This window comes from Lagenorhynchus albirostris, chromosome 7, assembly GCF_949774975.1.
Source record: "Lagenorhynchus albirostris chromosome 7, mLagAlb1.1, whole genome shotgun sequence".
Lineage (NCBI taxonomy): Eukaryota > Metazoa > Chordata > Mammalia > Artiodactyla > Delphinidae > Lagenorhynchus > Lagenorhynchus albirostris.
The window spans coordinates 20036699-20049412 of NC_083101.1; the positions used below are offsets into that span (position 1 = coordinate 20036699).

General features: G+C 56.9%; 1 protein-coding gene across 1 annotated transcript; it reads left to right on the forward strand.

Moving 5' to 3' along the window:
- Window positions 1-1427: 1427 nt before the first annotated feature.
- Window positions 1428-8899, forward strand: KIF12 (kinesin family member 12). The gene is made up of 18 exons (XM_060153330.1): window positions 1428-1468; window positions 1539-1604; window positions 1703-2059; window positions 2153-2228; window positions 2595-2729; window positions 2904-3039; window positions 3793-3884; window positions 4063-4213; window positions 4903-5021; window positions 5104-5208; window positions 5775-5877; window positions 5960-6050; window positions 6236-6322; window positions 7156-7246; window positions 7318-7422; window positions 8055-8155; window positions 8252-8370; window positions 8700-8899. The coding sequence occupies exons 1-18, from the start codon at window positions 1443-1445 to the stop codon at window positions 8807-8809; spliced, it is 2070 nt and encodes a 689-aa protein (XP_060009313.1). The 5' UTR covers window positions 1428-1442; the 3' UTR covers window positions 8810-8899.
- Window positions 8900-12714: the final 3815 nt, after the last annotated feature.

Genomic DNA, 12714 nt, shown 5'->3' on the forward strand with positions numbered 1-12714 from the left:
CGTTGCTCTACCTAATTCTCCCTGCAGATCTAGCTAGAAGGCCCTATAAAACCAAAAGGTCAAAACAAACAAACAAACAAACAAAAAACAAAAAAAAACCCCAAAAGGTCAACTGGGCTCTTGCTTGCATGCCTCCAGTGCATGGGGAACTCACTGCCACCCAAGATAAATCATTTGCTACTTGGGTGGCTCTGATAGTTGGCTGTCATTTGTGGTGGTATAGAGCGTGTTTCGTCAAGAGGGGGTGATTATTAGAGCTTTCATTCTAATGTTTCTTTGAAGGAAGAGGAATTTACAGAAATATTCAGAGAACGTGCAGAGATAGCCAGAATGGCAATAATTATAACAATCGATACCTACTGATGGTGTCACTTCCCTGTTGGTAACCCTTCATGGGCTTCCTGATTCTCTGAGGAATGCGTCCAGATTCTTTGATGTGCCTTTCAGTGAGCTGAGTCCAGCCTCAAACCAGCTCTCAATGCCGCACACATCTCCCCACCCCATCCTGGCCTTCCTGCAGGATATGCTCCCTCTGCCTGGAACACCCTCACCCACCACTCTCACCTCCCTGCTCCTACAGGCCTCTGAATCCCACCCCCTCCTCCAAACCCCTGCACATCAGATTGCACTTACCTGTCTCCGTAGCACGACTATGAGCTTGGAAGGGGCAGGATCTGCATGTGATTCCTCCACCCGGTGCCCTGCATGAAGAATGGCACTGAATGGGTGATTGCCCCGGCCCAGCATGTTCACAGACGTCTCTGCTGCTCTCATCAGCCAGGCCAGGAGAGAGTTAAACAGCCTCCCTGGCCTTGGATCAGCTCTGGCATTGGAGAGGCAGGTGGCCCAAAGTTTAACCAGATGCTTCAGAGCCTGTTGTCAGCTCAGCTCAAGGAATTCAGTCCAGCCACATCTTCCTGGTACTGAGACCTGGGCCCCTCCCACCCCTCTAGACCCCTTTCCCCTCCTGGGGCTCTGAGCTAGAGGAAACTGCTGGGGAGGGGTAAGGTGGGGAGGAAGATTACAAAACTGGAGGAGTAGGCAGAGAAAATAGGAAGAGCCTGGTCCATGCTCTGCCCAGACTTGCTGTGTGGCCCTGGCTGAGTCCTTCCCATCCCGGCCTCAGTTTCCCCATCTGTGCACAGAGGAGGCTGGTCTGGGTGGTCCCTCCTGATGGGACTGGCCAAGGGCAAGTGATCCTCAGACTCCAGAGTCCCCTAGCTACAGACTCTCTCCGCCACAGAGGTGGCTGTGGGTAAATCTTTAACTAGCTAGCCCTGGGTAGGCCCAGCCTTTCCGGATGGATGGCTGCCTGGGAAGGGGGGGATGAGGGTGGAGGATGTAAGGTGTGTATAGCCAGTCCCAGTGTGGTGAAGGGGGAGGGTACTGGGGAGGGAAAAGAACGAGACTCGGGCGGAGCTAACCCGTGTGCAAAGCAGAACATGGAGGAACGCGGGTCCCCCGACGGGTAAGTACAGATTTAGGGAGGTTCAAGGAGCCGCTGGCGCAGGGATGGTTAACTCGCGTTGCTGCCACAGGGACCCCGCGCGGAACCTGGAGCAGGGACCAGAGGGGCCAGAAACGCCCATCCAGGTGGTGCTCAGGTGGGTATAGGTTGGCTAGGAGGGGTCCAAGCGAGGAAGGCACTGACGGAGATTTCAGGATGGACCATCCACCCCCTCCCTGCCTCTTCGGACCACAGGGTGCGTCCCATGAGCGCGGCAGAGCTGCGTCGAGGGGAGCAGAGCGTGCTGCACTGCTCAGGGACCCGGACTCTGCAGGTGAGGACCTCCCACGCACTCCCCCAAAAACACCTACCGGGAAGATGCCAGGTCCCTCCAGGCCAATTTCCCCCAGGCCCCGCACTCCCCCAGGTGAGCCCCGCCCTCCCCAGAGTGCCCCGCCCCCTTCTCCACGGCCCCCTCTCCCAGGTGAGCCCCCCAGGCGGGGGCCCCGACGTGGCGTTCCGCTTCGGCGCAGTGCTGGACGGGGCGCGCACGCAAGATGACGTGTTCCGGGCCTGCGGCGTGCGGCGCCTGGGCGACCTGGCGCTGCGTGGGTGAGTGAGGCCTGGTGACGCCCCGCCCCCACACGGCCCCGCCCCCCGCCCCCCACCCCTCCCTGGGTACAGCCACACCCCTGCGGCCCGCAGCTTCTCCTGCACCGTCTTCGCCTTCGGCCAGACCGGCTCTGGGAAGACCTACACCCTGACCGGACCTCCTCCCCAGGTGGGCCGATCGCATTCGGAGCCCGCAGGGGTCAGGGGTCGGTGGGCGAGAAGCCCTGGGGAGCCGCAGGCAGCGCAGACTCCCAGAGGGGAGCGACGTGGACGATGGGGCCCAGCCCCATTTATTTGCAGACAAGGAAACTGAGGATCAGGGAGGTGAAGGGACTTGGCCAGTCTAGAGCACCTGGGTTCAAATTGTGTCCCCTTTATTTACTAGCTCTCAGTTTCTTCATCTGTAAAATGGAAGTGATAGTACTGACTGAGAATTAAATGTGATGTTGTATGGGAATTGGGCACAGTGCTCTACAAAGGGTAATTATAACTGCGGCGGTGGTGGTAAGCCAGCCCCAGCTGTTTCTTCCCCCAGGGGGAGGGCGTGCCCGTACCCCCCAGCCTGGCCGGCATCACGCAGAGGACCTTCGCCTGGCTGTTGGACCGCGTGCAGCACCTCGGTGCCCCTGTCACTCTCCATGCCTCCTATCTGGAGATCTACAATGAGCAGGTGGGGGACTGAGAAGGCTAGAAAGACTGCCCACAAGGAAAAGGAGGCATTTCTTTCCAAGGAGGCTGGGTCAAGGGGCAGAATAGATGGGGGACTGTCGACCATGAGGTCTCGGGGTGGATGAAGCAAGAACTCAGAGAGGCCCCTCCCTCACCCTCCACCCTCCTCTCTCAGGTCCGAGACTTGCTGAGCCTAGGGGCTCCCCGGCCCCTCCCTGTTCGCTGGAACAAGACGCGGGGCTTCTACGTGGAGCATCTGCGGGTGGTGGAGTTTGGGAGTCTGGGGGCCCTGATGGAACTTCTGCAAATGGGTGCGTGCTTTTTCAGGGGAGCTTTGGGGTACGAGAGATGCCCTCGGGGCCCCAGCCTGGAGCTGTGGGTTCAGAGATGACCCTTGGGGGAGAAAAGAGCCAGCAAGCCAACAATTCAGATACAGCCCAAGAATGTCCCTCACCCCTACCCCCCAGGCCTCCTGATTTTGCCTTCCAGACTCTTCCCACCCTCCTCTCCAGCCCTAGGCTTCTGCCTCAGTCAGGCCTCATTTTTCCCCCCTGGAAGGGTCTCCTCCTTTCAGTCCATGCTTCTCCATGTAGCAAACCACATCCCGCTTCCCTTCCAGACCTTTCCAGTGCCATGAGACTAAAGGCCATACCTCCTAGCCTAGCCTAAAGGCCCTTCAGTTCCACTCTCATCCATCCATTCATCAGATTTTTATTGAGCACCTACTGTGGCCGGCATCAGGGACACTGAGACCCTGGGCTCGGGCCGAGCATTGTGCCGTGCCTCCCAGCTGACCTCTTTGTCTGAGTTTCTCTCCGTCCACACAGCAGTGGGAGAGATGTTGATAAAATGTGAATCGGACTGACATTCTTCCACTCAGTTCTCTCCAGCCCCCTTTCACTGATCTGTGCTAGAGCCCGACCCAGCAGCCATCATTCTACTCTCCTGCCTCTGTGCCTTTGCACTGGTTGGGCCCTCTACCAGGATGCCTTTTCTCCTTTTTCTTTGTTGGTGACCACTTGCTCTTCCTACCACGTCCAGCTCCATATGTTTTTCCCCTCTAGGTCTTAGCCGTAGAAGGAGCTCAGCTCACACCATGAACCAGGCCTCCAGCCGAAGCCATGCCCTGCTCACACTATACATCAGCCACCAAACTGTGAGTGCCCCAGCTTGGGGAAAGAGCTGGCCCAGGGCCACCCAGCAAGGGTCTGCCTCTGGCTGTATAAAACAACTTGGGCATTCACAGGAGGTAATGGTGAAAACCCTTGGCCTTGTGGCTTTGATGGGGACAGCCCCGACCACGTCCCCATCAAGCCCTGCTCCCCCAACCCCAGCAGATGCCTCCTGTGGATCCCGGGGAGCCCCCTGCCGGGGGGAAGCTGTGCTTTGTAGACCTGGCTGGCAGTGAGAAGGTGGCGGCCACAGGATCCCGTAGGGAGCTGATGACTGAGGCCAACAGCATCAACCGCAGCCTGCTGGCCCTGGGTGAGATGTGGGGCCAGCTGGACTGACTTCCTGAATCCCTCCTCTGTGCCTTACCCATAGCTGTCCGCAGTGAGGGAAACCAGAGGAGTTGTAGGGCATGGAGGAGAGTTAAAGAGCTGTGATTCAGAAGCCACAGGCCTCCCTCCGGCCTCGGCTGGCTGTTGTCTCATGCTTTTTCCCTCTTAGAACTTTGTTTATAGATCTATAAATACTGAGGATACAGTTACATTCTAACTGAGGAGGTAGAAACACTCAAGTGCAGAGTGTGAGCCCTCAGACATTCAACCTGTCCCTTGTTGCATTTGGGAAGACTGAGGCCCAGTGAGGGGAAGGGCACTAACATGTCTTCCCTCTTCCCCATCCCCCAGGTCATTGGGCCTTGAGGCCCTTAACAGCTGGGGCCTTGGCCTTCCTCTGTGCATGCATGGGGAGACGCATAGGGAATGCCTCTTCATTTGATTTATTTGTCAGACATTTCCTGAGCCCCTGCCAGGTGCCAGGCCCTTCAGTGGGCCCTGGGGATCAGGGATGGAGCCCCGTCTGGTGGCAGAAGCCAGTCTGAACGGGTAATGAGATCACGTGGAAAGAGATATCTTAGAGACCTACAAGCCTGGGTGGAGATCCTGGCTCTGCAGAGTACCCGCTGGGTGGCCTTGGACATGAAGGGTAACCTTGCCTTCCCCACCCAGGTCACTGCATCTCCCTGCTGCTGGACCCACAGCGGAAGCAGAACCACATCCCCTTCCGGGACAGCAAGCTCACCAAGCTGCTGGCGGACTCGCTGGGGGGGCATGGGGTGACCCTCATGGTACCTAAGGGGGACTGGCGGGGAGGGCTGGGTCCTGAGGGAGGGCTCCCAGAGAGGAACACTCAGAGGCAGTCCTCCCCAGGTGGCCTGCGTGTCCCCCTCAGCCCAGTGCCTTCCCGAAACCCTCAGCACCCTGCGATATGCAAGCCGAGCTCAGCGGATCACCACTCGGCCCCAGGCCCCCAAGGTGAGTGGAGAGACCCAGGCAGAGGGCTGGGCAGGGCAGAGGGTGGGGGATCAGGCAATAGCTGGGGACTGAGTTGGTGTCCCGTTGAAGTCTGGGACTGAGTCAGGGTTGGGATTAGAGTCGGAATCTTGATGATGGGGTTATGGTTGGGGGGGGCGGGTGCGGGTCACAGTCAGGGTTATGGAGGGTCTAGGGTGGGAGTCTGATTAGGAACATGATTCAGGGTCTCGCCAACATCCGAGCTGGTATCATGATAAGTCTGAGTTAAGTTGGAGTCTGACGTGGGGTCTTATTTGGGGTCAGAATCCGGGCCAAGGTTTGAACAGAGCTGAGTCTGGGGCTGGACAGGGAGTGGGGTGTAGCTTCGAGCGGGCCCTCCAGGCGCTTCCGTGCTGTTAGGACAAGGTGCCGCCTCCAGATGGACGCAGCCTTGGGCCAGGATTCAAGGCTGACGAGTGGGGCATGGGCTGGATTTTAAGCTCCACTCAGTCTGCAACCCCAGAGCCCTTGTGCAGTGTGAAATGTTTACAACCACAAGCAGCAACTCCGGGTCTGTTTCTCTGCAGTCCCCTGTGGCAAAGCCACCCCAGCATTTGGAGACTGAGCTATTGCAGCTCCAGGAGGAGAACCATCGCCTGCGGTCCCAACTGGGCCAAATGGACCCCAAAGGTATGAGCTCCCTGGGGGTGGAGTGAGATGAGGATAGGGTCTGGGGCTCCTGGGGCTCCAGCTACCTCCCTCTTCCCTGCAGCCTCTGGACTCACTGCGGCCCGGGTGTCCTGGGCTCAGCGGAACCTCTACGGGATGCTGCAGGAGTTCATGCTGGAGAACGAGAGGCTCAGGTAGGGCCCTGCCCCCCCCCGTGCCCCGCCCCTCACTGCTGGGCTTCCTCCTTTCCCTGGTCCCTGGCTCCCCTTCTGTCCCCACCTGCCTCCTGGGGCTCCTACTGTGCTGCAGTGAAGAGAGGCTGACTGATACCCCCGCCAGCCCTGCCTCCTGTCATGGTCCCGGGGCCTGCTCTTCCTAGGAAAGAGAAGAGGCAGCTGCAGAGCAGCCGGGACCTGGCCCAAGATGAGCAGCGCATCCTAGCTCAGCAGGTCCACGAGCTGGAGAGGTGAGCGCGGCCGGAGACAAGCCTTTGGATGGAGGGCAGGTGGGAAAGGGGTGGCTCAGTGAAACGGCTAGGTCTGATCTCTGGATCCAGACCCCCTGGGTTCTGATTCCAGCTCTGCCACCAGCTTTGTGGCCTTGGGTGAGTCATTTAGCCTCTCACTGCCTGGGTTTCCTCTTCTGTAAAATAGGAATGATATAGTGCTTGCCTTCCAGGGTTTTTGGGGGGTTTTTTATAAATGTTTTTTTCGGGGCACGAACCCGTGTCCCCTGCATCGGCAGGTGGACTCTCAACCACTGCGCCACCAGGGAAGCCCTATAAATTTATTTATTTATTTATTTATTTTGGGCTGCGTTGGGTCTTTGTTGCTGCGTGCGGTTTTTCCCTCGTTGTGTTGAGCGGGGGCTACTCTTTGTTGCGGTGCGCGGGCTTCTCACTGCAGTGGCTTCTCTTGTTGCGGAGCACGGGCTGTAGGCACACGGGCTTCAGTAGTTGTAGCACGTGGGCTCAGTATTGTGGCTCGCGGGCTCTAGAGCACAGGCTTAGTCTCTGTGACTCACGGGTTTAGTTGCTCCACGGCATGTGGGATCTTCCCGGACCAGGGATCGAACCCGTGTCCCCTGCATTGGCAGGTGGATTCTTAACCCCTGCACCACCAGGGAGGTCCTCCAGGGTTGTCTTAAAGATCAGATTGAATAAGTTCATATGTAAAGCATTGAGAACAGTTCCTGCATATAGTAAGCACTCCATGAGTGTTTGTTAAAAGCAGGACGTTGGTGCCAGCCTGCTGGTAGCATTGAGGACTGCAGACAGACAGACCCCACTGTTCTTTCCAGGCGCCTCCTCTCTGCCTGCTACCTTCACCAGCCGGGCCCTGGCCCAGCCCCACCGTGTCCCTGTGTGATGGTGCCACCTCCCCCCTGCCACGTGAGTCTCTGCCCAGCCCGGAGAGGGGAGGAGCAGGAATGTCACAGAGCCCCTGACTCAGCCTCTTGCAGGCCCTGCCGCCTCTCTGCCCCTGCCCCTGCTGCCACCTCTGCCCCCTGTGCCAAGCGCCACTGGCCCTCTGGGCCTGCCCACGGAGGGAGCTCCACCTGCCCCAGGTAGGAAAGGCCGAGGTGGGGGGAGGGAAGACTGGCAATCTGGAGACCTGGATCTAGGGAGTCTGCAGTCTGGAAAGCTCCAGAACTCCGGGGACTCTGATGTGCCGGGCTGGGTCATAGTGGGGAGTGGCTGGCTTTGGGTTCTCTCTGCCCAGGGTTCAAAACAGCTACTTACTCTCCTGCCCCTTCTCCTCATCCTACCTTCTTTCGGGAACGTGCTCCGCTGTTTGCGTACTCATTCATTCACTTAACATGTTACTCATTTATGCATTTACTTAATGAATGAGTTAATGGATGCATTTACTTAGTGAATGAGTGTTCACTTCCTCATTCAATAACCCTCCTTAAGCTCCTTGCTTCGTGGCAGCCCCTGTTCTGGGCACTGAGGATTCACAGACCTGACATGGTTCCTGCCCTCATGGAGTTCCTTGTCTCCAGAGAGGACATCACAAGGGCCACGCACTGCCCACAGAAAAAGTGACCATGACCCCACCCCTTTATGCCCACCTGACATTCTTAGTGCCCCATGGGGCAGATACGGCAGGGATGGTGGCGACATGGTCGGCGCCAGGGAAGTGGGGCACAGAAGCAGGGCTGGGGTCACCCAGTTTGGGCTCTGGTCTTGCCTGCAGGTGTTTGGCTCTAAGGCCCCAGCTGACATGCCCCTGTCTGCCCGGCCCCCACCCTGGGTGCCCCCATGTAGCCCTGGCTCTGCCAAGTGCTCAAGAGAGAGGTGGGTCCAGCTCTGGGGCACTGGGGGGTGGGGGTGGGGGAGGAGGCCCGGGAACGCGAAGGCTCGCTTCCCACCACCCAACCCACCCTGGCCCAGGAGTCACAGCGACTGGATTCAGACCCAGGTCCTGGCAGAAATGCTGACCAAGGAGGAAGTGGTACCCTCTGCACCTCCCCTGCCCATGGGGCCCCTGAACACATCGCCAGTGCTTAGAGGTGAAGAAAGGAGCAGGGGAAGGGCTGCCAGTGTTTTCTGTCATCTTGGGCCAGAACCCACCTTCTCCAAACCTTAGTCCTCCCATTTCTGAAATAGGGGGCATATTAAGAGGTGAGAGTTCTAAGATCTTTCTATTTCTGGAACTTAGAATTCTCTTCCTAGGGCCACCTGCACTCCCAGATGTATGCTGGAGCCCATGGGGTACATGGCAGGGGGAGGGGAGTGGGTACCACCTGAGGTTTCCCCAGAGGATGTTGGGACCCTGATGGGCCTGGGTGAGGCAGGGTCCAAGGGAGTGCTGGCCTCAGGTCTCACCGTTGTCCCTCAGGTGGGGCTGCAGTTCCAAACCTGGCCCGGAGACTGGAGGCCCTCAAAGACCAAATCGGCAGCTCCCTTGGACGTGGCCGGAGCCAGCCACCCCCCAGTGAAGGCACTTGAAGCCCCAGGCCGGAGCCAGTCACCCCCAGCGAAGGCAGTGGAAGCCCCAGCCGGGTCCTCCCTTCCTGCTGAGGGCAAAGTGCGAACCCAGGAGACCACCACGTGACCTAGAGCTGTGCTCTGCACTCCTGGGCCTCAGTCTCCCCATCTGTTAAATGGGTTATTGCAGCTGCTGCTCCAGTTTGCAGCTGGGCTGGGCGGAAGGCAGTTCCTGAGGCATGGGGGTGGGGGCTGATGGGGCAGTCTGGGGAAGCAAAGGGAGGGTGCCAGCCTAGACCAGGAGAAATGAGACCGGATTCAGGAGAAACCAGGTAGCAGTGGTGAAATAAATGAATAAAGAGAGGCATCCCCTCTAAGTCTGGTTGGTCCTGTCCTCTGACTTGCCCTTGAGGGAATCCCAGAGAGACTGGGGGCGTTGGGGGGTTCTGAGGAAGAGAAGGCAAGAACTCCTGGCAGAGGTGTGTGTCCCCTTGCCCTCTGATGAGGAATATTTCAGGTTCCCATTTCCTTTCATGTATTATACAAGTTTTCATTGAGCAACTACTCTATGCCGCTGGGCAGGCACGGGGAAATTGAATGGTGAGCATCTCCATGGAGGAGGCCTGGGGGAAACTGATTTGGCCTTGAGCTGGGGCAGGTGGTGGACCAAGGGGCTCACACTCTCTGTCCCAGCTGCATGTGTCCTGGTGCTGGAGGGATCATGAAGCCTGAATTCTGATGCCGCAGATCGGTTCTGAGACCCTGGGCAAGCCCTGCATCCTCCCTGGACCACTTTCTGGTTTTCAGTCCATTAGACATGGCTTCCTGTCCTGTTGATCTCTAAATGAGGGTCAAGGAGGTTATGAATATCATGATTCCCAGCACAGTGCCCAATAGGATGCAGTGGGTCTGCAATCAGGGGTAACTCCAGATGTGACATGAGAAACTGGGGGTGCGCGTGGGAGGACCTCAATGCAGAAAGAGCCACGAGGCTAACCTAACTCTCACATTTTATAGTTAGGGAAACTGAGACCCACATGGCTCATTCCTTTGTTTGTTCATACATTCACTCATTCATTCAGCAGACACCACTGGCAACAACTGTAAATCAAGGTGGCAAAGAAGACAGACAAGGGACAAGCTGGCTTTGCCTGGGGAGCTCACAGTCTGGTGGGGGACAGACAGACAGACACTTACAACCTCACACATGTGCTTTGATGGGGGAATCCCAGGGCAGTGGAGGCACAGAGGGTCACCCAATCAGAAATTGTCAGGGAAGGTTTGCCAAAGAGAGCCATGATTAAGTTTCAGAGGGTGAACAGCATTTGGCCCAGGGCAGGTGGAGGGGCTGCAGAGGCAAAGGCTCAGAGTTCCAAAGGTTGCCTGGACCACGAAGTGCATGGCCTTGTCTGCCACATCGGGAGTTGGGGTTTGTCCCGAGGATGGCAGGGAACCACAGAAGAGTCTCAAGGAGTCACCAGCTTAGGTCTGCATTTAGGTCACACTGGCCACTGTGGCAGTTGGACTAACTGGTAAGGATGAGCTGGAGGTGGAAGACCAATGAAATGATCAGTGCAGGGAGAGGTGAGATGCCCCAACCAGCGGTACCTGAGCCAGCCTCAGGCTGGGTATCCCCTGAGACCTGGGCGCTGGGCACTGGGCTCAGGCAAGACCCCAGGCGGGGACCCCTCACTACGGGCTTGGGGAGCACTGGGGAAGGGGCAGGCGGAGGCCGGAGGACAAGCCAGGGAGCCGCTGGGGAGAATCAGGGCACCTGGGGATGCGCCTGGGGAGGGGTTGCATCCATCGTCTGGAACAGTGCTTGGACCTGCCCCCAGGCCTGGCCTGAGAAAATCAACTCCGACTGCCCCCACCCCACTCCCCAGCGCCAGACCAAGCAAGAAAAGACCCAACACTCTTTTACCCACCACTGTGGAAACTAGCCCAGGGAATGTTCCCTAATTATGCCCTATTTTCCCGGGGGAAGTAAGTAAGGACCCAAAGATAAAAGCAAGGTGTCTCCAGGCTACGCTTGAGTGTGCGGCGTGACCTGGGGCAGGCTCCTGGGACTCTCGGAGGCTTCCCCACTCCCAGGGCCCTGACTCCTGAGCCCCTCTCTGCAGAGCTGGGCCCTGAAGCTGGGTGTGTGAGGGTCATCCCTGGCTGGAGCCCCCAGTGGCCACGGATTGAAAGGCAAGACCTGTGACTGTGAATAGAGGTGTTTGTAGAAGGCTGGAGTCCATGGAGGCAGAACCCAGGGTGGTGGGGTGACAGCCAGACACCACAGGCACCGGGCCAGGCAGGGTGGGCGGGTTCAGTCCGTAGACGGAACAACACAAGTTCAAGTCTCAACATCATCACTTACCACGAGTGATCCTGGGCAGGTGACTTAACTGCACTGGCCTGAGTCACCTCATCTGCAGAATAGATACATGAATAGTAGCCCCTCATGGGACAGTCATGAGGATTAAATCCACTGACATTTGGAAAGATTTTAGCACGAGGCTTCGCCTGTTGCGGGTAATTTAGCCAAAAGCAGCTTTTAGTCGACGTGACAATTTGACAGAATTGACAATCTGGGTTCCGAAACAATTTGCTCAACAAATATTTAATTGAGAAACAACTTTGGGCCAGCACTGAACAAAGCATAGGAAGCCTTACCCTCAACACAGACAAGAAACAAGAAATTGGGCAAAACACATGGGAAGTCAGATAGTGATAAATGCCGTGGAGCAAAACAGAGCAGGGAGGTCCATCTGTCAGGGCAGGCGCAGTTCTATATAGGGGGGTTTGGAAAGGTCTCACGCAGGTGACATTTTTGCAGAGACCTGAAGGGTAGAAGGAGGGCAAGCCGGACTAATGCCGTAAAGCCACTTTTTTCTACTCTAGGTGCTTTTGATGTTACATCAGCCTGTGTGGCTCGGCAGGTTTGAGCCTGGGCTCCTCCGTTCCCCAGAGCCCTTTTCTCACTCTAATGTGGCCCTGCTTGCTGGGAGGTCTCTAGCCTCAGGCAGAGGAGGCCCCTGGCACTGAGCATGAAAGCTTTCCTTGGCTGCCTTGGGAAGAATGGACAGGGAACACCCAGGGGGACCTTGGCTGTTGCCGGTTCATTCTTGTTTGGACGATTCCTTCTCCCACTGGAGCCACCCACGATGTTGCGGTTTCCTGGGTCCAGCTCAGCAAAATCCCTACTTGCTTTCCCAGAGATAGATTCAGAACTCAAGGTGATTAGTCCCCACTACCTCCATCACATGAACCATGCGTCCATCTCCCAATCAGCATCCTTACTCAAGAACTGCAGCTTATCCAGAATCCCTAACCCTGGAGGAATTCCATCGGACCCCAGTAATGTATCAAGACTCTTCAAATCCTGTGGTTTTAACTGAGAACAGTAGATTCCACAGGAAAGCTTTCTACAGAATGCCGGAATTGGAGGAATTTCTCCGGCCCCATGAAATAGGGTAGTAGTTCTCCAGGACTGTCCAACTTTGAAGAGGATCTCTGGTACATTAGAGTTGGGGGCAACCCTTGGAAATCCTGAAGCACTGAAGGAAATTCCCAGAATTCCAAATCTCTAGCAGAGTTCTCTGAAATTGTAAACGTTTGCGTAGAAGTTGGGAGGGATTCTCCGGAGTCTTTGGCTGGGGGTGAGGATGGTCACCAGTGCTGGGAAGGCCATCATTAGTTTCCAGAATGCCGACAAGTCTAGAGATCAACCTAGATGTCTGGAAGCCTGGCTGAGTTCTCCAAATCCTTGGGGACTCCAACTCTTAGCCAGTGCAGAACGGGGAGCATGGCTGAAAGCATTACGGTAGGACAAGAGAAGCTTCAGGAAGAGCACTCCTGTGGGTGCGTGTGTTTAAGAGGCTCTAAGGTCTGATCTCGATGACCAACCCCAAGATAAACCCCGAGAAGTGGAGAGAACA